Consider the following 27,568-nt stretch of genomic DNA (forward strand, 5'->3'; position numbering starts at 1 on the left):
ACAGAGACTATACAGGATGACCTGGACAAACTGGAGGAATGGTCTAGAAAATGGTCTCTTGTTTTTTTTTTTTTTTAGCAAAAATATGTTGCGTTTATTGCAGAAATTATGCGCTGTGAGTCAAGAACGTGAAGAAATGTTTTAATTAAACGTAACCATTCTACACTACATTCAGAAATCACAATAGCGTGATATATCAAATGAACTAGGCAGGATTTGATGAGGGTTCGAACCTACGCACGGAATGTTCCCAGAATAACCATAATCAACTGTACCAAGATAGGTACCCTGTGGTTCTGTTCATTTAACCACTCTGCTACCGAGACCCTCAAATGAAAAAAAGATAATGAAAACTTTAGAAAACAGTTTAAAATTATATTGTATTCAGGAACTCACACAATATATTATGCTTCATAATTTATTATGTAATGTAACAGCTAAACAAATTAAAAAATAAATGAATTAGAAATTCATTATGCCTCAAGACACAATATCCAGGCACAATATTATTGGAACCGTGTATGTTTTGGTGGTGGATCATATGGCGGATGAACTGAACCTTCAGAGAGTTGCCGTAAGGTTTTTGAGACTATGTATGAAGGTCATACACATAATACGGTGAGTTGCAGTCAAATATCTGAGAATGTATTAAGATCTTTCTGTATAACACGTGTCAAATACAAGCGTTTACTCAGGGAATGATATTCTGAGTTTGACTTGGAAAATTTTGACCTGCCAAAGGACATCTCTCACCATTCATAATGTTAGAGCCTCGGGAGGAGGAGGAGTAGCGGTGCTGAGTGCCGCAGAGCTAGTAATAACTTAGTGCCAAGTGTGCCCAACATGGCACAGTTAGAGACCAAAGTATTACACCAGTAGTGGGTGTGTGGTGAGGGAGGCATCACCAGGTACAGTCTCCTCCAATGTCACGACACTAGATTTAGATTTTTTATTCCGGTAAAGGTACATTCATTGAAGATGAGTTACAAATATAATGTTGGAATTTAAAGATAGAGCTAGTACATACAATACCTAATGCTACTAGTATGCACAGCGTTTCGGGCAAACTAGTAGTGTGTGTGTGTGAGAGAGAGAGATGGCATTATTGGTTTAAAGTCATGTCATACTTTTTACATGAACTCTTAAGAAAAGATGAGATACAGTTTGGATATTTTGTAGCATTCACGATAGTCTGCCAGTACAGCTTAGTGAAGTAAATACCAAATTCTGGTCCACCTAGACATTGTCTTTTGGTTAGTTTTTTTTTTTTTTTTTCTCACCAAGGATTCTGATCCTAGATGAGACTAAGGATCAAGCATCCTTCTGATCCAAGGAGACCAAAACATTAAGCAAGGCCAAGCAATGCTTGGCCTTGCTTAATGTTTTCAGAGGTTAGAGTGCCCTTGATATGACAAGAAGCAGGACAAGTTGCAGCATTATGAGACTTGTTAAGTAAGGTTTTCCATTAATATATTAAAACTGTACAACTTGGAGAGCCACTGATGTAAGCTAAAATAACTGTGTATGGCACCATTCCTCAGGCTAGATTGACCTACAGTGTGTTTATACACACTGGCTACTAGCCAGATCACAAGTGTGCATAGGAGATTCATTGACCCAATACTGTATGACTAGTAGGGGTGTTGCTAGGCATTACTGAGGTCAGACAATGAATTTGCAAAATTTGATTTTGGACTTCACTGAACTGTCTGTCAATGTGACTGTGTTTGTGGTATTTTATATTTTTAAGGGTATTGTATGTTTGCATATAATTAATTTTTGTATTCTTAAAACTATTCATAATATTGTTTATAAGATTACTAAGGATTGGGGACTTGGGATAACTTCCTTGTGTATCTACTACAGTAGTTTTAATAGTTTTAAATTAATGGTTGTAATTTTTAGGACATTCAATGTAACAGTTTAGAACATCAAATCTTTTATTAATTTTTATGTCCTTAAAATAATGAACAAAATTATCTGATTTAGATTTTGAATTCTTATTTGCTTGAAATTTAGAGCCTATGTGATTTTACATTTAAGATGTAAAAATAAGTATTAGAACAGTAACTGGTTTGCCAATCTTTGATACACCAGTGTACAATACATTTATTTACTTATTTCTGTAGTACTTTATTTTGCACTTGTATTTGTGCTCTCCAAAACACCTAGGCTTTCAGTCTGATGCTATAGGTTGTGGCATCAAATTTTAAAATTTATGGAAAATATTTTTTGTCACGTTCCTTAAAGTCTTTGGATTGAGCTCCAGACAGCTGAGGATTATAAGCTTAGCTTAGCTTCCCCTCATTCTGTGCAAAATAAACAACAGGTGCATTTAGCACAACACCTGCCATTGCATGTCAGGTTGTTTGAGGAAGTGTAAATACTAGATTCCAAAATCTTTATGTAATAACTTTATTATCAGTGAGCACACACTTTGCATGGTATGATTGAACACACTTTTACAAACATTTTAATGCACAAAATATAGACTGTGACAATAAACAGATACAAACATAAAAGTATTATGTTACAGACATTTACTCTTTTTCTCTCTCCATCTACCAACAGGATCATTATGTGGACTGGTATCTTGCCAGGGACATAAGTATAAAATATCTAAGTGTATGTTAGGTTTACTGATATGCATGTGCACTAAAATATTCATGATACAATTTCTTAGTGCAGCATATAAAAACCAGGCGTCCGGACTAGCCAGGATGTGAATGATTGAGATGTACCTCAAGAAGGGTACCCCATACTTCTCTGGACCAAACCATTGTTTTAATATTGCTAACTGCATTCGTCTGCTCTGTTCCTGGCTCTGGAAGTTGTTACCTGAAATACTGGGGTAAGTCTGTAAGTGTTTCTGTAAATAAAAATACAGTATAGTAATAGCTTTCCACTGGCATGTTTAAATATATAAAAATACTGTAGTAATTTTATTTGAGTTTTGTTTATTTTTCAACAAATCATATTATTCTGGCTGACAAATGATCTGAATACTTTGTAGCTTGATCTAAAAATCCTTTATTAATTACATGATAAACTTTGACCAACTTAGATACTAAGAATAAGTACCAGTGGTTCTTTTCTTCCTTAATTAAATGTTTGCTCTCTAAACCAACAGGTATATATATGGACACTATGATCAATACTCCAACACGAAGAATGTCATTGCGACGTAAGCGAAACACTAAAGGCACTGATGGCACAGGTACAGTATGTAATTTTTATATACTACAATGTAATTTTGAAAAATGCAAGATAGAAAATATTTGTAGGTATAGATTTTATATAAAGACATAGAAAGCAAAACAAAAAATTGGTTTGTGTGTATAAATTATATAGTACACTGTATTACATTTTAAAGGGGAGGGGGGTAAATTATTCAAGCAGAGTTTATACAATTATAAATCAAATTTGGGAGCAAATTTAGAAACTACAATAGGATTAGGTCATTGACCCTTAGCTACTTCTGAGTGAGTTTTTCTTTTAAGGGAATACAAATATCTTATTTAACTTTTTGGAAAATCCTGTTATGAATCAAATGAAGAGATGTTTTTCACATGACATCACAGTCTAGTATGTGCATGCAGTATTTACTGAAACATCAACCAAAATACTGTGCAGTATTGTATATCATTGGCAAAGTTTCTATGCATTTTTAAATCCTAGACTGGATATCATAAAATTGTCAGCATGCTCACACAAAATACTGTATCTGTTTTTCTTGTGAAATAGAAGATCTGTATGGAACAGTTTGAAAACAAAAATCATAAGTACAGTACTATACTGTACTGTATATCCTTATTGTGGCCTGGCCATTGGTCAGCATTCTGTCTAGCATGGGTCAGCATCTCAAGATGATGAGAGCTTGAACCAAACATAAATTAATTATGTATAGTGTATACTGTGTATATATATATTGTGAAATACAGCATATTTATGTGTATATGGAAATGAAAAATGTTTATGTAAAAGAAATAATTTTGTACATAAACAGCATTGATCTTTGTGTTGGCCTGGCAATTGCAGTTTTTCATTTAAGAATATAAAAATAAATGAAACTGCAGAAGGCTTACTGGACCATACAAGCTAGCTCCTATTTTTAATTTGTGAGATTAACATTGTCATACTTTTCTGTACTGATTACAATGAATTTGCCTATTCTTTAATTCAGTGACCAGAACTAAACTACGTAATCTCAGTGTGCCTTAAGAAAGGCAAGATAAAACTGAAGAATACCATAAGATATCTTTTTGTTAATGCTTCTAGATATGAATCCCAGTATTGTATTGGTCTTGGTCTGTACATTTATACATTTGTTTTTTTTACGTTATCGGAATGTGGAAGTTTTAATATAGATGTAGGTTGACCTTAAATCCTTAATAGTAATAATATATATATTTCAGTGTCTGTACATTTTTGAAATTTCCATATTCCTCTTACTCTAATGGGGTTGTTTATGTTTCTATGGAGTAGAGTGTAATTACTGTACTTATTATATTAATGGGTTTCAGAATCACCTGTATCAAAGAAGAGCTCCCCATTAATGGAAAGTAAGGATGAGGAAGCTTCAGCCAATACCTGTACTCCAAAATCCCAAGTTTATAATTCTCGTCGAATTCGAGGCCAGACAGCTGTATCTCCTGGTCTGTCATCAGGGACATTAAAGGTATTGGCTGATGATTTTTATATTTGTTGTGCATGGCATTTTTTTTTATATCCTCTACTCTTCTGACAACATGTGTCTATGCTGTTTGTGTTATAAACACTAAATGAAGTGCAGTACTCTACAGTATACATTGGTATACATATCTTTTCCTACACTGTTGTTCTCAAAGTTTGCTTCTCCATACTTTGAGATTTTTATTACCCTATCGGTATATATGTTGAATGTTATTAGTGTAAGTGAAGTGGAGAGTAAAGTGAGCCAGGGAAGGGTATTGCCTAGTGCAATAAAAGTCCCAATAAGAGAACATACAATAGGTAAAGAGAGAGCCAGAGGGCTGTAATGAGAAGCGGTGGGATGTTGGTGTGGCATGGACATAAAATATCACAAATTAGAGCAGTAGAAATGAAGAAGCTGAGAGGTTTGTGCGATGTCAGAAGAATATAGCGTAAGAAATGAAAATGGCACAGTGTTATGGAGAGCAAAAATTTGGTGAATACAGTAGCAAAACTGAGGAGAGTTTACAGAAATTTCCTATACATTTCCTTTACATATCCTGTACCCCATAACTTATTCCCTTAGAATTCAACATTTCCTAAGTTTTAATAATTTTTTTCTTCAGAATAATGAGCAAAGTTTTCACACACCTAATAAAAGGCAGCAGCATCACACAATTGAACATCGGCAACAACATTCACCCGACACACCGCTCATTTGTAGTCAGCTGTGCGGGACTCAGGAGTGTGAGGTGGTGTGGGACTGTAACTCTCCCGGTTACTCCAAAGATGATCTAAAGCGCAGTGAGTACAGTACTATTTCTCTGAGATCACACTTGACATTTTTTGTATGTACTATATTACTGTGTACATAAATTGCATTATTCGTGTTAAAATGAACATTATGCTAAACATACATATATATGTTAATTCAAAAGAGTTTTTATAACAAAATGTGTTACCATGTACACAGAACTGCCACAGAACAAAATGTGTTACCATGTACTGTAAATTATTTGTACATGTAAGTTGAAAATGGAATTCTTTTTATGACAGGCTTCAAATGTAAAAGGAAACATAGAACTTTGTTGCTTTACAGAATGAGTGGGGCTTTTACATTGAAGGCAAATTTGGTTCTGTATTGTCTTGAGAGGTAACGATTCCATTTATGTTTTATGGAGAGCGCTAAAGAAATAAATTGGGAGATTAAAGAATGGGAAGCATGAAGTGGTAACTAATTGATCAGAACAATACATTGGTGATAGTAAATTATATATATTTCTTGAATTTTGTACAAGATGGCACCTACTCATAAGAATGATTATTTTTTAGTTATTGTAATAAGAAGAGATTATTTATAACGGTAATTATTTTCTTACAGTGCCAGGTGGTGATACCGGAGAGAGGGACTCAGAGGAGAGCCCGGTGGTGTTTGTTGCACCTGCATTTCATCGCCTGTTTCCCCGAGCTCGGGGCCGCCCACCACCACCAACAATAATTACAAATACCACTGCACAGTTAGATGAACTATTGGATCAGCTCAGCAGTAGACGTAGGTTTTCAGACTTGTCATGTGAGATAATTGTAGTACAGTACATAATACAAACTGTACAGTACAAGTTTGCATTTATTTGTATGTAGATGTAGATTTAAGTATCAAGTTATTTTACTGTATATACAGTACCATTTATTTTAGGTATGAAAATTCTTAAATTGCAATAAAAATTTTTGATAACCAGCATTTTTCTTAATTTAGAGGGTAAGTTCTTTCCTGAAACTAGCATTATTTAACACGCTGCCTCTTCAGCAGGAATTAAACTTTGGTCTCTTTGACTGTGTCGGTGATATGATAACCACACTGCCAACTATTTTCATTAAACCACCCTGGAAGCATGGGGATATGTTGATCTAGGGTTGCTTCTGTCGATTGCAATTTCTAGTAAAAGCTGTTTAGTCTCAAAAGTGTCACATTAACATATCTTCACTAGCTGCAGAAAATAAAGTTGTTTAACTATTCTTGGCAGCTGGGGTAAGTGCTAATGTGATGGGGGGTGCCTCAGTAGGCTCTTGAACTGGTTAATTATCTTTTGAAGTGAGGAATCGGTTTATTTTCTACTATACTTTGGTTGAGTTCAGAATGTGAAATTAGTGATTCATGATCTTTGTTTTAGCTCCCTAAGCACCCAGCATTGTTTCTAATAAAATTGCAGTTTGATTTTAGACTAATTAATCAGAGTTGACTGGTGGGTGGGGAAGGGGTTTAATGAATATCACAACCCTTTTAAAATGGTGATTAAAATTAAAAGGCATCACCAGTAAAGAGCTATTGGAGGATTTCCTTTGTCCCCATATCTATGTCCAGTCTTTGAATTACATTTATGAAAGGAAGGAAATGGCAAGTTTTTCCCTGAATGCTCTGTATTCCCTTCTCTGAGGCTGTGGGTCCCTATAATTGCACCAGAGGTGGGTACCTTTATGAAAGGATATTTTTATATTTTTCCTGGTCTTTTGTCAAATTAAATTTATTCTAACAAGTCTATCATATTTGCAGGAAATTCACCAGTGGAAACTAGAGGTCATTCCTTGACTACTCCACTACCGGCTTTAGACTTCAGACAAAGAAGAGCACTTCCTGAAGATGAATCTGATGCAACTTTAGAAGAGGACACGAGCCCCAGTACTTCATCAACTCCAGGGTTGTTACAGGATGCCTTGTCACAACCCTTTGATATAAGAGATGAAAATACTCAAAATGAGCAACAGCTTACAGTTCCTGCAACAAAGAACATGAACCTAACAATTTGCCCAGATGATTCACTGTGGGGTGATGATCTCAATATGGGTATCTGTGATATTAGTGAAGTGTGTGATACAGACACCAGACATTTTGAGAGAGAAAAAGTGAGTGCTACAGTTGATGGGGGTAGAGTGAATGTAGATGATCAGGTGAAAGATGTTTCTAATATGTCATCTGATATATTTGATGATGATCTGTTTAATGAATCTGTGATACGTACTACACAAGCCATGGAAGAAGCCATGAATGACAGTGTCGGTGGAAATTATTTTACAAATGTAGTTCAAAAGAAGGATTTGGAAGAATTGGAGCGAAAGAAGAACAACAGACTTTCAAAATATGATAACTCGAGTGAACATTCTTTAAAGTCTGATATGGATAATGGAGGTATTAAAATTAGCCAGAAAAGTGTAAAGCCCAACAACAGTTATAGAAATTTGAGTCACACAGTCGGTGATAAACGTAGTAGTAGTAGGCATGTCAGCAGTGTTCCCAACACTCTTCATAACAGTGCAAGTGTAAACCAGAATGTTAGAGTGGTTCAGAATTCTACTCATTCTGCCAGTACTGCTTACCAAAATTTAAATGATAATACTAAAGATAAAATAACTAGTGTTAATAGTCTGAGTAAATCCAGTGCTTCCAATGTTTATAGCAAAGCCATAACTAAGAGCCATATAAATCTTGCTGATGATGATAGCTGTAGCCCTGTCCTTGGCAAAACTCATGTATCCCCCACAAATAATCCTGTACGGAAAGTTAGGAATTCATTTAGATTAAACGTGTCTAGCCCTAGAAAAAATCGCCAAATTAATGCTCAGGATAATGGCTCTTTTGTGCAAAGTGCTAACTCCAATAAATTGCTAAACAGTGTGTCTGTAAATGAGAGATGTTCAACAGGTAGTGGTAGTGTAAATAGCAAATCTGAGAGTAATTTGGTAGTTACAGCTGAAACAAGAAGACTTGAATCAGTAAGTGCACAAAAAATATCTGTGATACATCCTGTAGTTGGGAATGAGTCGTATCAGGCCAACACGGCTCCTCCTCATGAAATGAAAAGCACAGTTAAATCTAACTATGGTTCTACTTACACTAGTATATCATCAAAAAAGTCATTTAATAATTGTAGTAGTAGTCAAGTAGGAAATGTGACAAATACAGGCCAGACAATGAGAGGACCTTTATTGCGCTCACATTCCACTGATAATCCAAAGTCTGTTGTTGGTAATTTGCCATCAGTCACACAGCGGAGCAAAAGTTCAGTGGAAGGAGACGCTTCCCGAGAATTTGGAGAGGATGATGAATTTTTCAGGTCATTACTGTCGGTTCTTCCTGAAGACGAGAACCTACTTGAAAACCCTCCTTTCCAATCAGAAATTAGTGTACTGAAAGGTAAAGAGGTAGCCTTACCTCAAGGCAATAAATGTTCCGTGAATACTGTGAGATTTCTTGAAAACTTTAATACCAATAGCAAACATTTACCTAATGAAGTCCATTCAGATAGTTACGCATGCAGAAAAGATGACGCCAAGAAGCCTCATACAAAACCAGTAGCAGCGACTTGCACAACGTTGAAGGATTTGCCCAATCAACCACAGACTCTAACTGCCAGAAGTAGGGCTCAAAGGAGTCTTATCCAAGCCATACCAACAACAACTGCTAACCCTCATAATTCAAGACTAGGCCCTAGTATGGTGTCTTGTGTAATTGTGGATAATTTACGTGGTAAGTAGTTACATTAAGCTTATTATTGTAGTTAAAATTAATAGATACATTATTACCCTGTTCCCCATTTTGATTGCATGCGGATATATGAGCCTGAAGAGAAAAGTGAGTAATATAGTAAAAGACGGTTTCGTATATTAAATAATGAAATACTACAAATATCATTCGTCCAATCACAGTACATTATTTATTTATTTATTTAATTATTTATTTATACATTGTACATTGGTACATTGTATAAATATACTTCTTGTACATTGGGTTTGTACCAATGTACAAGAAGTATATTTATATGAGGTACATTGGGTTTGTGAGAATACATAGCATAGTATTTACAATCTTGTAAAGCCACTAGTACGCGCAGCGCTTCTGCCCGAAACGCTGCGCATTTCATTACAGCTATTACAGTGTATAGCAGTGTATAGATGCTATTACAGTGTATAGATGCTATTACAGTGTATAGATGCTATTACAGTGTATAGATGCTATTACAGTGTATAGATGCTATACACTGTAATAGCATCTATACACTGCTATACACTGTAATAGCATCTATACACTGCTATACACTGTAATAGCTGTAATGAAATGCGCAGCGATAAACAAGCACTACCAGGTACTGCACTCAGCAGTCTTCAGTCTTCAACAGAAGCACGCAACTGATTAATAAGACCAGGTGAATGGTGCGCCCTGTGAATTGTCAAAAAAGTCACTTACACCTGGACAGTTGGCGGAAAGTGGACAGTCGTGCCAACAGAAGCATAGTGCAGGTGTGGTTACATTCTTGCAAATGTTCTGAAAATCAAAACCTGTATAAATCAAACTTTAAGGAATAAGGAAGAAATGGGGTAGGTTCCAGAGATCTCTAAAATTCCACTGCTTCACACTTGAAAAAAACACATTTAATGTAACATTATTTACTGAAATGTTTATTATGCTTATCTCCAAAAAGTCAGGAAACAAGCACTGCTAAATGTGTAACATATCCCCATTTTTTCCCTCACATTAATGACCACACTATTTCTTCCATATCTTATATTATTATGTAAAGAGAATGAAGAGAGAGAAGGCGAGAGAGGCAGCTGGTGATTTTCTACTGCTGTGTGACACCAAACGGCATGGAATTTACACATAATAACTCACAGGAGAAATATGAAAAATTGCAGATGTTTGCAACAAAGATATTACAGTACTGTACCTGAATTAAGAACTAGTTAAGTAAATACTGATGGAATCAGTAACAAGCACAGCCCTTTTTAAAGTGAGAAATGGGACAAGAAGACATAGGGTGAATCTGAAAATGCAGATAAAAGAAATGTAAGGAAATATTCATATCCATTATAGATGCCCAAGACATAGCTAAATTAGAGAAAATTCACAGGTATGCAACAAAATGAATAACGGAACTCGGACATGTTACATATAAAGAGAAACGAGATTTCTTGAAGCTACCCAAACAGGAAGCTGTAAGAAACTGGTGGGATGTAATTACCACACAAAATAATGGTAAGATTTGAGAAAGTTGATAAATTAGATTTCTACAACCTATCTCAAACAGAATGAGAAGACATCAGTGTTTCTTGATCTTGTACCAAAGTAGAAAGAATATAAAAATATTTCTTCAGTGATATTTAATGAATGGTTCGGGGGATAGAACACACTATAGGAGAGTTGTATATGCCAAAACTATCATTAAATTTGATAAAATATGTTTAACAAGATGGAGCACCACGAATATGGCTCTTAAAATTATGTAAATACTGAAAAAAAAGTGTTTGACGCTATCTCCACATACAACTTTAAGGCCACATATGACAAAAACTTGAATATCAAGGAAGTTCATTTAGAATACAAGAGGTGTAACATGGCTTGTAAGCTGGATATACAAAACTAGACTTAAGTCATATGTAGCCATTGTTTGTTTAGCACATTGCTTTTTTGTTGTCTGTATTCCTTAGACCAGCCTGTTTGTATCAGAGATAAGACAGTCCAGGGGTACTTTTCTTATTACCCCTCATTCTATTAAATCATATTTACTGCTTCTGTTTTTATTAAATTAAGGAAGGCACATAGCAACACAGTTTAGATAGTCTGGGAATCTTCATTGATGTTTCTTGCTTTGCCAACTAAAGCGAGCCCATTACATGTCATACATCCTAATTATATTTACAGATACTGTGCAAAGTGTTGGACAGGTAGATACCTTAACCAGCCAGCCTGCATTACCTACACCTCCTCAGCAAGACATCACCACTAGTGATATCTTGGATGATGATCTCTTTGAGGATGAAGTTTTAACATTATTAGATGAAGTGGAATGTGAGTACAGTAAAGTTCCAGTAAGTCAGTACAGGTAATAAAGTAAAATGTTTTATTATTGTAGTTCCTAGGATGTACTACATTTATATTTCTAGAAGAAACATTTGCATGTAGTGTGAACATTGTTAACTGACCCTCTCTAACATAGAAATATATGATTCAAGAGGTTATTGATATCCTCTTGTCTTATCCGCTTTCAATTTAAATAGGCTACGTTTGTCTATTCCACTTAATATTGTGTCCACAGTGATCATATCCCATTTCTTTTCTCTTTGTTTGTGAGGGGTGAGTTCCCTCAACCTGTCCTCAAAGCCAAACCTTCTCAATTCTGGCACAACTATAATTGCAGTGCTCTGTAATATTCTGCCAGTGCTGCATACTTCATTAGTGTTGTCACATAGGCACTGTGTATAGACTTTATGTATATTTTTAAATGCTGTTTTTATGTTTGACAACTTCCCATATCCCGCTGACATTATCCTTCACACACGAGCTTCTGGTTAGTGTTAGGATTATATACACTCCAAGGTCTTTTTCTCTTATTGTGTCTTGCAATTGCCTTCCTCTTATGGTGTCATTTTCTACAGGTCTTGTGTCTTCCTTTCCCAACATCTTTATTGCCTTACACATTACTGTACTGACATGGATGCAGTGAGTTTAAATATAGTAGAGGTAAGTGATGTTACAAAGCATAAGAGACTGGATATTGTTGCGTCCTTAAAATACAACTCGAGATAGTACTAAATGAGAGAAAAGGTGCTGATGAAGAACCCTTGACCATGTCTATTTTCAGAGATTTTAATTTTCCTGCAAAATATGGCACTGGCAACTAACTGTATTAACTGATATAAATAACTTACAATTTTTTTTTTTTTTTTAGCAAGAGGAAAAGATATACTGTACTGGGCCGGGCACACATTAGCTCCCTCATCAGAGCTACGTATATTAACAATCTTTAAACACAATAACATCACTCATATTTGCTAAAATGATCTCAAAATTACAAAGGTCTTAACAAAGCTCATTTCATAGTAACACTGTTTACCAAGGCAAATGGAGTGTGTAGCCTTCATAGAAATTCACACTTACGGGTATCTCATTAAATTCCTGGTAATGCCTTTTTTTTTAACATAAAAGGTCTAGCCCTGTGAAAATGCTCAAGTTTAATTGAATTAAATTTGTCAGTGATGTACATATATTTTTAAAGTTATTTGGAAAGTATATAAAGTCCTTTGATCAGAATGGTGGGCTATAGTGTCGTGGCTGGTATTCATACTGTTTAATTTGTCCAGTTCCTTTAATATCATAACACAAAATGCCCAGAATTATATATATAATGAGAGACTAGGCTATATCAGTTATGACCATTTCCGATAGTTGGAGCAGGCGAAGTTAGTTGTGGGAAAGCCTGGAAGTGGAGGTAATGGCTCTCCTAGGAGAAGGTAGTTGTTGAGGATGAGGAAGAAATGAGTGGTGCTTTGGGAATATAGAAGCACGATGAGTGCGGCATTGTTGGATGGGGAGCTAGAGGATTTAGGAGCAGAGAAATTCTGAGAAATATGTGGAAGAGTTTAAAGTGGGTGAAACCTTTGGATATGGGAAGTCGGATTTCAGAAACATGGTAAATTGGGGTGACTTGGAAGTGTATGGTGACGGGAATGAATGAGTGCAACTTCAGTTTTAGGGAGGGGAATCAGATTACATAAAAGCTTGGTGTGGGGGCAGGTGTAGGTGTGACAATAATAATAATAAGCATACAAGATTCGGTGAAGGGTTCAGAGAACAAGAGTAGAGCAAGTGAAAAAGGTAAGGATTTTGTTGGGTATGAGTGAGGTAGGGGCGAAGTTTGGTTTGTGTACAAGTACTGTAATTTGAGTTAGATAAAGAAATTACTTAACTGGTGCTCCTAGACATGTTATGCTGTATTTACTTGCTTTTCTTTAATTATATTTTATTCAGCCATCTTTTGAACGTGGAAAGTTAAACTGGTACAGATGGAACTGACCAATTTTTTTTATTCATCAGCACTGTATGGTAGCCAGCAAGCACAGTCTGATGCATCCAACTCTCAACAATCACTCTCTCAGCCTCTCAGATGCACGCAAGATGAGATTGCCCGTAAGAAGGAAGCAGCTCAGCGCTTACGTGAAGAGAAACAGAAACTGAGAAATCAGTTGGTACAGCATCAAAATTGTTAATTTGTATTAGTAGCCCCCAGAAATTTTAGTAAATATATTGTAATTTTTATGTTTGTTAAATAATTCATACATTTGTATTTTACCATGCAATAAATGTATGCATCGCACAGTTGGTAACCTCTAATACCTTCTTAATTTAGCATGACTTTTTCCAAGGTATGGGAAGAGGTGCATAGTGAAATAATTTCCATATTTTACCATAAAATGTAGTAATATCTGGTGGTGGCTTATAGAAAATTACCCAAATACCTTTTAAATCCTATGCATTAGTTACAGGTGTGATGTATTTACATTAAATGCACCATGTGAGGAATACCCAACTTATTTAGTAAGTTAATATCACTCCAAGGTGAGAAGAGCGAGCACAACAATGGGGAGCTGGTCAGATTGGTTGACGGAAGACTATCATCAAGGGGGTAGTGTCAAGTCTTGGTCAAACACAAGCAGCCGTGGGGCTATCAGGGAGTCTCTATACAATAAGCAGATACTGGAACCCAGGAGCCATATGATAACACCTTTAGTGGCAGAAAGAGGTGGGGGATTTGCAAGGATACCAAATGCTACCAGAACTTCCCCAATTTTACTGAAGGGTACTAAAACAAGAGTTCACTCCAGTGCAAAGACCTCTTCCTGGACACCCATTATATCTACACAAAGTGGCCCCTTGAATGGCTCAAAGGGAAGTACACTACAGTAATTATAAAAAAAAAAAGCAACAAGCCGAGAAGACTATGTAGCGGCTCGAATGGAAATTCAAAGACTGCAATCTGCTCCAGTAGAAACCACCATCAATTGCCTGGAATACATTTTGCAAATACCCACCTTGCCACACAACAGCCATTCCTGTAAGGAAGATCTATTTTCATTAAAAAAAAATCAATTTTAGCTGTAAACTAACGTATAGTAATTGTATCTTGAAGGGAAAAATAACTGCCAAATATATTTTATTTAAATTTTATTAAAGTATAAAATATAAGTTTAAATATGATAGCACATTTAGTATCTATTATTGCTATATGACAGGTTTAGCTACTAACCTTAATTAATCTACATCCTTTTAAATAGTTTAAGTAATCAGTAGCTCAATGAAATAAGAAAAACAATCTAGTATATTTGTAATTAACACTGTACTTGAGACTATAATGAAAAGTTCAACATAACGGCTGTGGGAAGCACAGTATGCCACCTGAACTTACTAGCAGTTAGCTTGGGTAAACTTTATCCATTTCTATTTCTTTTAATTAACTTCAAGATACTCTGCACACAGTGAAATATGCTCACTATACCAAGATTTTACAGAAATGTGAATCATATTGAGTTTTGCCAATTAATTATACTAATCACCACGCCATTTTACAATGCATTCTTAAATGTGTATACATATAGAAAAATCTATGTAACTATTCCATTAATGTCTTATCAAATGCAAATACAGAGTGAATTTTTACCTATGAAGCTTCACCACTATACATCTCATTCTTATAAATAGGTTTAGAGTACTGAATTTGTTAAGGCTTGTACACACAATATCTATTTGTTTACATATGAAGTGATGTACACTATATGTACTCATTACAGTAATGATGTCAAAAGTCAAAAATAGCTTATTTTATCCAGGTAGTTAACACAGGGAAATGAACCAAGAACTGCTATTGATAGCACAAAGTGCTGACAGCTATGTATAAATTGAACAAAAAATAAGTACAATTCTTTGGCACCGAAAATGACAAACAAACTTAAGTACCTGAATGTTTACTAACTGTATTGTTTATGCTACTTTTGGTGACCTTACTACTAATAATAATATTTTACTTATTTATCCATCTATATGATACATGAATAGTGGAGAATTCATAGGCAAGACATGTACAATACATAAAGCCACTAATATACACAGCACTTTGGGCACACTTCATTGCTCAAGTCTCTATTTTCCTTTTTATTATCTACTTGTTGTAAGAAATTTAAGCAGAGGCCAAGTACTGGAACTGTTGTTAGAGTGATATATATATCACCTGGTGATGCATCAGTGTGAGATTTGAATTATCTCTTCACAAATGTAAAGTGTCTGGGATGCTCTCGGATGCAGGTTCGAATCCTCATCACGGCCCTTGTGGATTTGTTCAGTCTTCTCCTTAGTCACTCTTTTAAACTTCATAAACTACTATTGGCATATCATCAACTAAAAGATATAGATTCATCTAAGTGTCATGGATGGATCTTTACTACCCAATTTTTAATAGCAATATTTTGCCTTTTTTTAAAAGTACCTTCTCCCTAAATATTAAAATACAAAACACCAATAACAATTTTAATTTCGGCACGTTTTAAGTTACAGTACTCTGCTTACCGTGTAAAACTTTTAAACCACCGTTGAATATTTTTAACTGATGGTATCATGGATTAGTGGGCAGAGTGCTAACACACTGCCTATCTGTTATTGTAAGTACTTGGAAATACTTTACAGTACACAAGGAAGATCAACAATACCTCTTCAAAATACGTGTATTTTTTAATAACATTTATTTATGAACAAAATTAGCCCATCCTTCTATCCTCAATACAACCTGCGAACCTAAAGGAATACAGTTTTAATCTTTAAAAAGTTTTAAAAAACATTTATTTTTAAATATGGTTACCCTGACTTTGATTACAATTTCTACATTTCAGGTGTTGAGCGTAAACTGTTGACATGATCAAACATCAATGACAATACTTGTTTGAACTAACACATTATACTGATAGCATACTAATGTACAATACTAGTCATAATGGCTTGGCACTTTCTGCTAATATTTCCCTTACCTTCCTGATAATTGCTTTAGTGTACAATATCTTTGACATTTGTAAATATGAGTTATACAAGTTGATGAATTATGATGCAATTGAATAATGAATTGCATACACTAAATTTTACTTATTAATGTATATAATTCTAAATACTGTATATTGTATTGATTTTATTAAAATGAATTTTAAATTTAAAAAACTATAAATATGAGTAATATCAAAGCACATAAGAATTTGTATTGTCAATATAAACCTCAAAACTTTTCAAGCAACTGCAGCTCAGATGGTTTTTAGACCACCTAAAAAAGTTAACTATCTGGAACTTCAAACATCTTTCAAAACTGAGTTCAAATTATATAAACCCCCACACAGAACCATCTGTTTAATCCCAAAGGTACAGCTTCCATACAAACCTTAGTTTGATCATTTGTTTTGATAAGTGTGGGTTGGTATGCAATAGGCAGTATGCAATACATATTCTATTTGATCTATTTAAAAATAGATGTTATGAATAACATTACTTCAAAGAAAGCAACAATCAGTGCACTCGCTTAAAGCCAACTTCCATATAGTCGATCACTACATTAGGGACCAAGCAAATGCCTCGTCAAAACAGATTTGTTGTATTACAAAAAATAAAGTCCAATAGTGACAAAAGGCGTGGTGAAGTACGATATGAAATTATTTTCCAGTATTTTTGTTTCTTTTTAATACTAAATATTTAATTTTTTTTTTTTACCTTTAACAAATGTTTCATTGTGCTTGTACTACATGTAAATTGTGCCAAAAAGCTTGTTCTTGTGAATTTTCTGTAGCATCCATAGACCTACTTTTCATGCACACACATACTACCCACGAGTATTCCCAGTGCACGCATGCAGTCTGACTTTTCGTTGCTCAAGCATCTTCATTTGCAGTATCACCACTGACAAGTTGAAATCATGTCGTTAGCAAGGTAAGGCCACAAGAAACTTCCTTACCCTGGATAAGGTAAATTTATTGGAGAAATTAGACAGTAGCGGGGCAGACAAACTGCTGGCAGAGGATTATTGCATTGCCACACACATGAAAAAGCTACGGAAGGAAATTGTGGAGGTAAGAGCAGCGACAAGGAAATCTCAAGGCCATCAAAATCCAAGCAGTTAGATGTGACTGCTTATCAGTGGTTTATATATGGCAGGAATAGCTATTGGTGACCTGCCAACTCAGTCGGAAGCAGAATATATGGTACAAACCATAGGCATTAAGGAATTCAAGGTTAGTGCAGAGTGGCCCTAAAATTAACACATCAAAATGCTTTTGTTATGGCCTAAACTGATAGAACATATTGGACAAAGACAACAAAAAGATAAACAATGTACAGTATTTTAAATACAGTATACTGCATTGGAAGGTAAAACATTGGAATATAATTTAAGGCGATAAAACTGTACTTACCTTTGAGAAGAGCTGATTAATTACCACGCTCAATGGGCAAATATTACTGAACAAAAATATTGATTTCAACTTGTCACATGAACAAATTTGACTGTACAAAGATTTAACCATCATGCTATTGTTTCATCATGAAAATGGTGAAAAACAGCTTCTAAACTATATTTTTCCAGTCTTGATGAATGGCAAATGAAAATGCCTACAACTCAAAATGAAAACCAACCATAGAATTTTGTAGTTATGCTCAAAGGATTATGCTGCATATTTTTTTTTACAGTATCTTCACTTAACTTTCTCCCAAATTCCTCATTTTTCTTTTTAGGCACAATCATTTTCCTTAATCTTTGAACAACTTATATTTCATCTTTCCTTTGTAAAATCACTTGGCATAACTTTCCATGCATCCCTTCCTTTTTAAAAGCCCGATATTTTCACAGAAAAGGCAGTATCTTCCCTATTCCCTTTTTGACAGTTAAAATCACACATTTTCTATGTGTTTTGGTTCTTTCCCAATATACCCCTTTTGCATTCACCTTCCCATAGTGACTCCTTACATCAAATATTTTACTTAATATTTCTCGATAATGTACTGTGTATACATTTTTCTACCGTCTTGCTATACACCACACTGATCATAACATTCATCTCCCACTAATCCTACGTTTGCACATCATAAAAATAATTTTTTATACATTAAAAGAGAAGACAAATATTATTTAAAATACAAATTAAATAAAATTTTGTTTGTAATATACAGTATTAACAATTGGTTGAGATTGCAGAGCTTTTCAGTTGCCCCACAAGCACAGCTGCATTGCCTCAATATATGAAGCTTCACTGATCTGAATATTACATTATATATGGAATAATTACAAGATGTGCAGATTTCCCAAGATTTATATACAGTATAAACATAACTGCACTTTAACCACCTATTTAAAGGAAAATGAAGCACACATGTAGAAATATTTGACTTAATTTATGTTACTGGCATAAAATGTTATATTGAGAGTTTATGCACATTCCATCACCAATAACCACATTGACAAGATTTTTTATACAGTACTGGATAAAAATATATATATTCCATTAGTTTCTTGTATTTTATTACATGCTAAAATTAAAGTAAACCTCCACTAAGCATAAACTGAGTCAAGGCACTTGTATTGCGTACTTGTGCACATAATGGTATACTTTAATGGAAGGGAAGAGGGATGTGATAAGGCACTTACATTTTGATAGCACTATTTACACACCACTAACTCTACAACCACACCGCACTAAAATGCCTGGCAATAAATAGAAGAATGCATCAGAGAAATACATTTCTTTAAACATTATATTTCTGTTCAATTTATAACATCAATTATTTGTTTTCATGCATTGTGACCCAGCAAAGGCCTGCATAACATAACAAACATTCAACGGTTAATAAATGTTTACCCGCAGCAATTATATACAATGCTACTGGCAACTCAGGTACTACACGGCTCCAATAATGGCATCACTTTCAGACATGGAGAAGCCTCCACAAGATAAATGCCATCGGCACAATGACAGTTATTATAAAGGATAAGCCCTCTTATGGCTCCATCATATTATATTAACAACTACGTGTACTTGGGTCAACCAGTAGTACAGCAGTAGTAACGGTGCCCATGTCACTTGTCCATGATTAACCAAGCAAGTACACTCACTGTACTTGTAGTTTTCTTATCTCAATTTTATATCCATATCAGTACATCTAACATTCAATTTTGTTTTAATATTCATCTCTAAGTTTAGAAAAAATTACTTTATTCCTTCTTGCATCTATATTCTTCTGATTTCTAATACAATTATCAAAAAATTTAATGCTGCATTAGTCAACATAATACAGTATATCTCTACAAAATATATACATCAAAGAAAGTTACTTTTTGTCAAGCATATTATAAGCATCTAACTTTTGTACTTTCAGCTTCAACATTTAACCCCTAGGCTGCTAACACTTTCTGTAGTTAAATACATTGTATTCTTCTAAGCACATATAGAAATGTAGCAATCATAGTAATGAGTAAAATTGAGATCTGTTTTGGAATTCTTAAAAACCAATAAGATCTGATTTCTTGAATTATAACCCCCTTAAAGGACAATTTAACTGAGAAAAGGGATATTGTCCCTTTTCTCAGGTAAATTGTTTAAATTGTCCCTTACCTGAGTAAGGGACAATTTAATTTAGCAGTTTAAGAGTTAATTATCCAAACTTCTTTAACATTTTCCGGATAATTTTTAATTACCACTTCTTCACCGACATTCTTTTGATAATAATTACTTCGGTTTTAATATTTTTTTTTACATCTGAACATTCCTAAATACCTCACTAACAGCTTTACCTACACAATACATAACTATTTTTATCAATGTATTCACATGCAACCTACGTAAAATTACTTTTGGAAAAGCATTACAGTTTTGTCTGGAAACAATCTTAAGAAAATATTAAATTACAAAAGACTTTCCTGAGTACATCAACAGTGAAAAGTGAAAATTTCTTTTCCCCCTTTTTTAACAAATATCATTAAGTGTCAAACATTAGTATCCTAAAACAATATAACAAAGATGCTCTGTAATATCACATTCTTGATTGTCACATCATATCTTGGCTGAAAGTGTTGCAATTCTATTATTACGCATTTAATCAAACAAATTATCTGACCGAGACCAGTACAGCAACATGCACACATGTACAAGTATTACACAATAATTCAATGCTAAGCTAGCATATTATAAACATTCTCCATGTTGATTTTTGTGTCTTACAACTGTAAGTACATAAATGAACTTACATTCTCTTCAGTATAAAATAGGGAGCATTGTTCTACATGGCTGATAGAGTAGCTTTACAACTGAATAAAAAACTGCCATTTAAAACAATATAAAAACATGACTTGCCAATATTATGGCAAGATTCAGGCCTAAGCCCTAGTATTAAACACATTACTGTACTTGTAAGACCAATCCAAGTGAAACTTATTTCAAATAAAATATTTTGAGCTCCATTCCACATTACCCATCAAAACATTCATGCAACTTGTTGTGAAATGTCAAGAGATATGTCACATCATCTGATTGACCTGTCTTTGCTGTCCTTACAAGCACTGTATTGAAAATTATTAAAACGTTTTTTTTAATTAGGAAAATGTGAGAGGAGGCAAGTGACTCTGCAATACATACTACGTTCTGGCAGGTTCTGTCATTATAATAAATTATTTACACAAAGTAATTAGAGTGGGAAAGACAGAAAAACCAGAGGAACAGTAAAGACTGCCAAGAAATAATGACATCAGGAAATGGAAAAACCTAGGAGATATCACCTGATAGTCTTACACCAGAAAAACAATGTATGCAGAAGATGCACCCAAAAGAACAGCCTTCTCAATCCTGAACATTTAATAATTCAAAATACTACCCATACCTTACATAAAGCCAGTCCTGAAGCAAGCAACAACAGGGAATGTTATTGGAAATGCAAAACCCATAAAGCCAACTTGTTTGCACATGAACAAGGAGACATGGTCATAAACAAGATACAGAGATAGGAGGAAAGGATCGAATGTCATAACAAGAGGAAATAAATGAATTGATGTGCGGAAACTGGAAAAATAAAGTCACTAGAGATACAAGTACTCCTTCAGCAGTTGCACAGCGAACAAGTGGAATAAGCTAGAGATAATAGATGCCAACTTGTATGACAGCATCAAAAAAGACATTATTGTCATAGTGTATTTCAAGGAATGGCTGCACCAGATGCCTGAAAGGGAAGCAGGGCAAAGACTAAGGCTAATCCTCCCTACCTGCAAACACACGTGCATACATCCAAATGAAGCCTCTCAACCTACCAATATTACATTTTAGAAGCACATCCGCGGAATTGGAAAGTAAATAATGCAGTAATGATTTTTAACAGTCCAATCATGTTAACTCGAGACAATATCAAGTAAAAAAGAAAACATTTGTAAAGTTTTACTTTGTAAGCAATGGTCATTGAGGAAGCAAAGAATTTTATCTGTTTGCAAATTCTACAGACATTGGCAGTGTTACAAGTGTTATTTGAGCATGTTTTCCTGTCTTCATAGATAATTTTAAAGTTATTACTCTAACACTTTCGTGCGGGGATGACACAGTATGGCGTCAAAAATTTATTAGACGAATATGCAGGAATGACGCAGTATGGCGTCAAAAATAAAATTTTTTGCTAAAATTCAGGTTTTCACTCGATTTTGGGGGGACTGGTTTTAAAATTGGCGCAATGTCTTCCCATTTTCCGTGATGGCCCATGTAGCACAGAGGCAGCACGACCCAGAAGGCATTTGAGAGCTGGATATGAGTGTGTAGCGGGTAGGCCAATGGGTGTACACTCACGGGTAACACATGATCTGCCTTTGGCTTGGCTGCGGGTGGAGCTTGTCACGGTTTTGGACATTATATGCATATACTCCTGTAGGGAATTCTATTGTGAACACATTGATACCAAAATGAAAGACCTAGGACGAGAACTGAGGTGACCAAAATGAAAAGAGTATTCACATTTTATTGCTTTTGCACGCTCACAGGGAACGTGCGACCACTTTCAGTTTGTTGCGGGTGGTACGACGGGCTTTTGGACTTTATATCTGCATATATTCCTGTAGGGAATTTTATTGCAAACACATTGATACCAAAATGAAAAAAACGAGGACAAGAATTGAGGTGACAAAACTGAAAAGAGTATTTTCACTTTTCAGTATTACCGCGCGCTCCCTTGGGATGCCCGACCAACCTTGGGGTGGGCACGCGTTCGCCCAAAGCGCGAAGGTGTTGAACAATAGTTATTTAAATTCCTGGCCTACAACAAGTTGCTCGATTTTTGTGAATGCAGATGGCTGGCTGCTTTGAACCACCATAGGCATTTCTGTATAGGGTGGGCAACTAGGGTACTCGCAAGCACAGACCACATTGCCTCGGAAAATCCAGTGTTTATAGCATTAGCAATATAAACTTTTTATTATTCATGAAATAGCTGGGATGGATTTGTTAAACGTCTATGGAGGGTATGACTGCCATCTGTTAGTGATTCAGATACCGTTATCATGCTTCCAACTCAATGTAATCGCCTTGCAATTTTAATCAAATAACGGATGCATTTTAACATACTAGTATTTCTTTATATACTCATTAAATAAGATTTGTGCTTAAAACTGTATAACACATTTCAAACAATGTGTGTGTGTGTATACACACACACACACGTACCTTGTACGGGTTTAATGTTACACGTCTTAAGAAGATATGTAACATTATACCCAAACAAGGCCAACATGCTGGTAAACACTAAAAGCCAGAAAATAAACAAATCTGGAAATTTGCTTGACCACAACCAATCTTCAATGCATTACTAAATATAGATATACAGGTATACTTTATGTGCACACACAACATTAAAGTTACTTAGAAGGGGGGACAATTCATACCAACAAAAATGTTCTTAGTCTATGCAAAAAAATTTGAAGGAAATGTCCAGAGAATTGATAGAATTTGAAGACCGTGGTAATAACTTTCACAATAGTAGCAATTTTCCTCAGAAGTTCATATTAAGCAGTTCCAAAAATGCTCCAACTATATAGCCATTATGATAAAACATTATGCATGATATAGAACTATCCCAAAGAGAGAAAAGGTGTTTGGCAGTCTTACATTAATAAAATTTTCAACCTTGAATTTTGTTTATTATATTAGTAAACAATGCATTTAGAAATACATGATTTTATAATGCCAAATGCCATTTATGAGTCACATTCCTCACAAATACATATTTCACCAGTGATTAAATATATAAACACTCCCTGTACAAAATTACTTTCCAATATGGAGAATATAAGCAACAGCGTTACATCACGCTTAAGACCCCTTCACATTTGCCCTACTGAGTGAGCAAAACTCGAACAGTTGTAAAATTAACGCAGTATATCACATTTGTATGGTACACATCAAATACTGAATTTTGGGTATGACCTCCTCAGGTGCCCTTAAGAACTATTAGAGAGACTATACAACAGCTGCATGAACACCCCCCCCCCAGCTTAAAGTTCAACTTTTCTCCCATAATGTCACCATTCTAGTTACTTTGAACTAAATGTTTGATGGGGACAAAATTCAGATTTCAAGAGTCTACCCAATCTGCATTTACACATGTCAGGCTAGTCATCTCTATTTAAGGCCTCAGTTCCTCATAGACCAAATCTTTTTACACATACACACACACACACACACACAACACGTGCATACACGCATACACACATACAATATATATTTAGCATTTTTACAGTACTCGTGACTGCACTATGTCATATATCTATAAAAGAAGGTCTAAATATGGAAGCCTTGGCAGCAATTTGGATTTCTTTTCACAGAACAAGGACAATTTAAATGTGCAAGTCTCCCAAATTTAGATAGCTCCAGTTTATTAATTTACACATGATCATTAAGTGAAAACCATCTTTAGGAATATTGTTAATTATATAAATTATATCTAAGCTGGCTTCCTAATGATGTACCACTTCAAATAACCCTCTGTAATCATTACTGATTAGGCTAAAAAAAGTAAAATCATAATTGCCAAGTTTTCTCATACTTCATTATATACTTGTATGTGCTTAGTTTAGAATGATCCCGATTGAATGCCTAGTCAAATTTGTCACAAGTACCTGAAGTCAATGAAACCAAGTGTTCTACATGTATGACTCAAGTCATGAGAACGATCTTTCCAATTTATATGATTTAGCCAACAGTTTTCAACAATATACTGATTATCATAAATATGGTAACAAATGTGACCCTATTATACAAAAAATGAAATGGTTTGGCCAGCATGATTAAATTTGCAGTACAGGTGCTAGATGAGATGAGGTTATGGTTTGGACAGTGTTGGCATTATAGTTAGTGGATGCATGCTGGGTTAAGGACTTGGAAGGTAGAAGGTGAAGTGCCTGTGTGGCTGCTGAACATACAGCTGGTGGCAAGACATCTGATGCAGTGTAATCATTTTGATTTTCATGTTTGTGAAGTAGCTGGTCTGGGTATTCAGAGATAGCTTCAAGAGGCCTCACCTCTTCTACCTTAACCTTGGAATTAGAAGGAACTAAGCATTCTAAACTTTTCTGAGGATGTTCTACTGGCATATTAATATACACATCTTGTTCTCCATGCCGATCATTCTTACCCTCTTCAATTATCCCCGCTACCGAGAACACACTATTACCTACATCCAAATGGTCAATAATCTCAACATTTTTTAATAATAAATTGTTTTTAATTGTAACCGACTGTTCTATCTCATGTTTAACTGCTGGATAGGTAACCTGATTTTTAATATGTGTAACAGTACCTTTCTTCAACCCCTTCTTACTACTAGTTACAGAGATGGGTGACAACCGTCTGCTGCTGTTTATGGTCTGCGAGGACCAAGGTTGGTTGTCTTGACTAATGGAGACACTTCTGGAGTCTGTTATACAAGGCACAGAAGTAACAACAACAGGTGGTGATGGAGTCATGGCCAGTGAAGTTTGCTGTAGGTCTCCAGAACTTATACTTACAAGACTACCATTCTTAACAATATGATTGTTAAGAACAACATTGTTTACAACCTGTTTGTTTATGAGTGCCTTGTCATGATTAGAGTAAGGTCCATTAATAATACTCATGGTTCTGGATGGAGCAATAGTAGAAGCTCCTGTATTATACATATTACCTACAGTCTGTAACTTCATGCAATCTCTGGCTGCAGCTCGAACAACCAATTTAGAACTGTTCACTGAGGAAGTGAACGAGTTACAAGCAGCAGTGCTAGGTACAGTAGTCACTGGCATGGTCATGTTTTTATTAACAGAACTGCCAGCTAAAGTGTTTGCATTAGTAATGGTGCCTGTCTGAGTAGATATCTGTTGATTATTCCTATTTACAAGTGAAGCATTAGCATGATAAACTTTGGCCAACCGTCCATCCCGGCCCTGAATATACTCAACAACATACACCCCATGACCATCATTAGAATTAATGTTGGTATCTGGATGGGCACCTTGAGTAATTGCCATGGTCTCTGAGCTAATGCTGGCACCAGATTCCACCATGCTATATCCTGGTCTTCCATAACACTTCTGGGGTTTCTTGACAGTAAACCAGTCATTCTTACCTGACCCAGAATGATGCCTGGCCACGGGTGACATTATTGCTTCCTCATTCATGCTTTCCACTCCAGCACAAATTGTTATCACTTCCTCTGGGGAAATCTGATCACCCACAAACTCTGAGGAACCATCAACCATTTGTGCTGTTACTTCTGCCACTTGACCAATAATATCGCCCTTCACATCTTCCATACAATCACCTCTTTTACTGTTACCTTCTACAACAGGTTCTGTGGCCTTTTCTAAACTTTTAAGGTCAATGTTAATGGTATTCCAAGAAGATCTTATATTTACCTTGGGCAATGAGTTATGCTCTGGAGGGGGCTGGAAGACATAGGTGCGCAAGTCATCCATGGCAACTTCCTCTGTTATAACCTCTTCCTCAACCCTCTCCTCCAAAAATATATCTTCAGCTTTCTTTTCTAGAGCTAATGGATTCTCCCAGTCATTTCCTCCTCCTACATGGCTAGATCTAATATTATCCTTGGATGTACTTAATTTATTAGACCTGACATGCAAGCCTGTTTTACCATTGGCAATTTGTTGGACTCCTACTGCTTTTACTAGAGTACTTGACAGCAGCTGACAACCTCCTACATCTGTATGATCACCTGATTGAAGAGACTCGTCAGTATGTGAGCCTTCTTCCTCCTCTTCCTCCTCCTCTTCATCATCATCTTCATCTTCATCCTCTTCCTCACGATCACATTCCTCAAAATCAGTCCATATCTGTTCTTCCTCCATTTGAGCAGCAGTTTCAGGACTAATAATCTTGAGAGGCTGACGAGGCTTTCGAGGTTTACGTCCTTGTGTCTTCTTCATGCGGTCTGCCTCTTCTTGTGAAAGGATGATGATAGCCCCCTGGGTAGTTAACAGTTTCCCATGTCGTGTTCTAAGATGTCGCTTATATGTATTTCGAGTTTTAAACCTGCAAAAGTGTTATTAATTTTTATAATTAAATTTCCTTAAGAAAAACAAAATACATTAATTCCTTTCACGGTGGCAGGGAGGAACTCTCCTCGGAAAGAAGGCAAAATAGGAAAAGAACAAAGATAGTCCACCAACCACTTGCCACAATTTCCTCACAAAACATAACTGCATCCTAACACTTCCACAATTTATCCACAGCAACACATTAATGCTTCACAAGAATAGGTGGGGTTGAATAACGGCCTGGTTTAATATTTTATCTTATGGTAGATCTAAATTTAAACTCTACCATCACTTACAAGAATAATCGTACAGGGCTCGGAAACCATCCATCTATTCGAGCAGAAAGTAACTACTGTATACTAAATTTTCCTCAAAACGCTTCTTAAATTACTAAAGCAAGAGCAATAATTTAAGAGTACTACATTTCTACTACACTTTCCGATTCAGTTTCTTAATTCAAGTCTTAAATTAACGATCTTCCATTCTTTTTTTCTTAT

The 27,568-nt window shown here is 35.3% G+C and overlaps 2 protein-coding genes across 9 annotated transcripts in view; one reads left to right on the forward strand and one right to left on the reverse strand.

Annotated features, from left to right (window-relative positions):
* Nucleotides 1–494: 494 nt before the first annotated feature.
* LOC123747391 (uncharacterized) lies at nucleotides 495–13,817 on the forward strand. 4 transcript variants are annotated; one of them, XM_069320019.1, is made up of 10 exons: nucleotides 508–618; nucleotides 2,684–2,851; nucleotides 3,131–3,217; nucleotides 4,524–4,678; nucleotides 5,298–5,475; nucleotides 6,053–6,223; nucleotides 7,223–9,193; nucleotides 11,366–11,512; nucleotides 12,100–12,184; nucleotides 13,538–13,675. In XM_069320019.1, exons 3-9 carry the CDS (start codon nucleotides 3,139–3,141, stop codon nucleotides 12,165–12,167), a joined length of 2,769 nt encoding a protein of 922 aa, XP_069176120.1. In that variant the 5' UTR covers nucleotides 508–618; nucleotides 2,684–2,851; nucleotides 3,131–3,138; the 3' UTR covers nucleotides 12,168–12,184; nucleotides 13,538–13,675. The 4 variants fall into 4 exon arrangements, with proteins under 4 accessions (XP_045585532.2, XP_069176120.1, XP_045585531.2 ...); XM_045729576.2 differs by lacking the exon at nucleotides 12,100–12,184 and having other exon boundaries at nucleotides 495–618; nucleotides 2,689–2,851; nucleotides 13,538–13,817; XM_045729575.2 differs by lacking the exon at nucleotides 12,100–12,184 and having other exon boundaries at nucleotides 13,538–13,817.
* An 833-nt stretch (nucleotides 13,818–14,650) lies between these two features.
* The window catches only part of LOC123747389 (uncharacterized), a 28,694-nt gene continuing 15,776 nt past the window's right edge, over nucleotides 14,651–27,568 (reverse strand). For all 5 annotated transcript variants that reach the window (XM_045729572.2, XM_045729571.2, XM_045729570.2 and 2 more), the window contains exon 11: nucleotides 14,651–27,066. In XM_045729572.2, coding sequence (XP_045585528.2) covers nucleotides 24,828–27,066 — 2,239 coding nt within the window. In that variant the 3' untranslated portion in view covers nucleotides 14,651–24,827. The remainder of the gene's footprint in view (nucleotides 27,067–27,568) is intronic.

This window comes from Procambarus clarkii, chromosome 94, assembly GCF_040958095.1.
Source record: "Procambarus clarkii isolate CNS0578487 chromosome 94, FALCON_Pclarkii_2.0, whole genome shotgun sequence".
Classification (NCBI taxonomy): domain Eukaryota; kingdom Metazoa; phylum Arthropoda; class Malacostraca; order Decapoda; family Cambaridae; genus Procambarus; species Procambarus clarkii.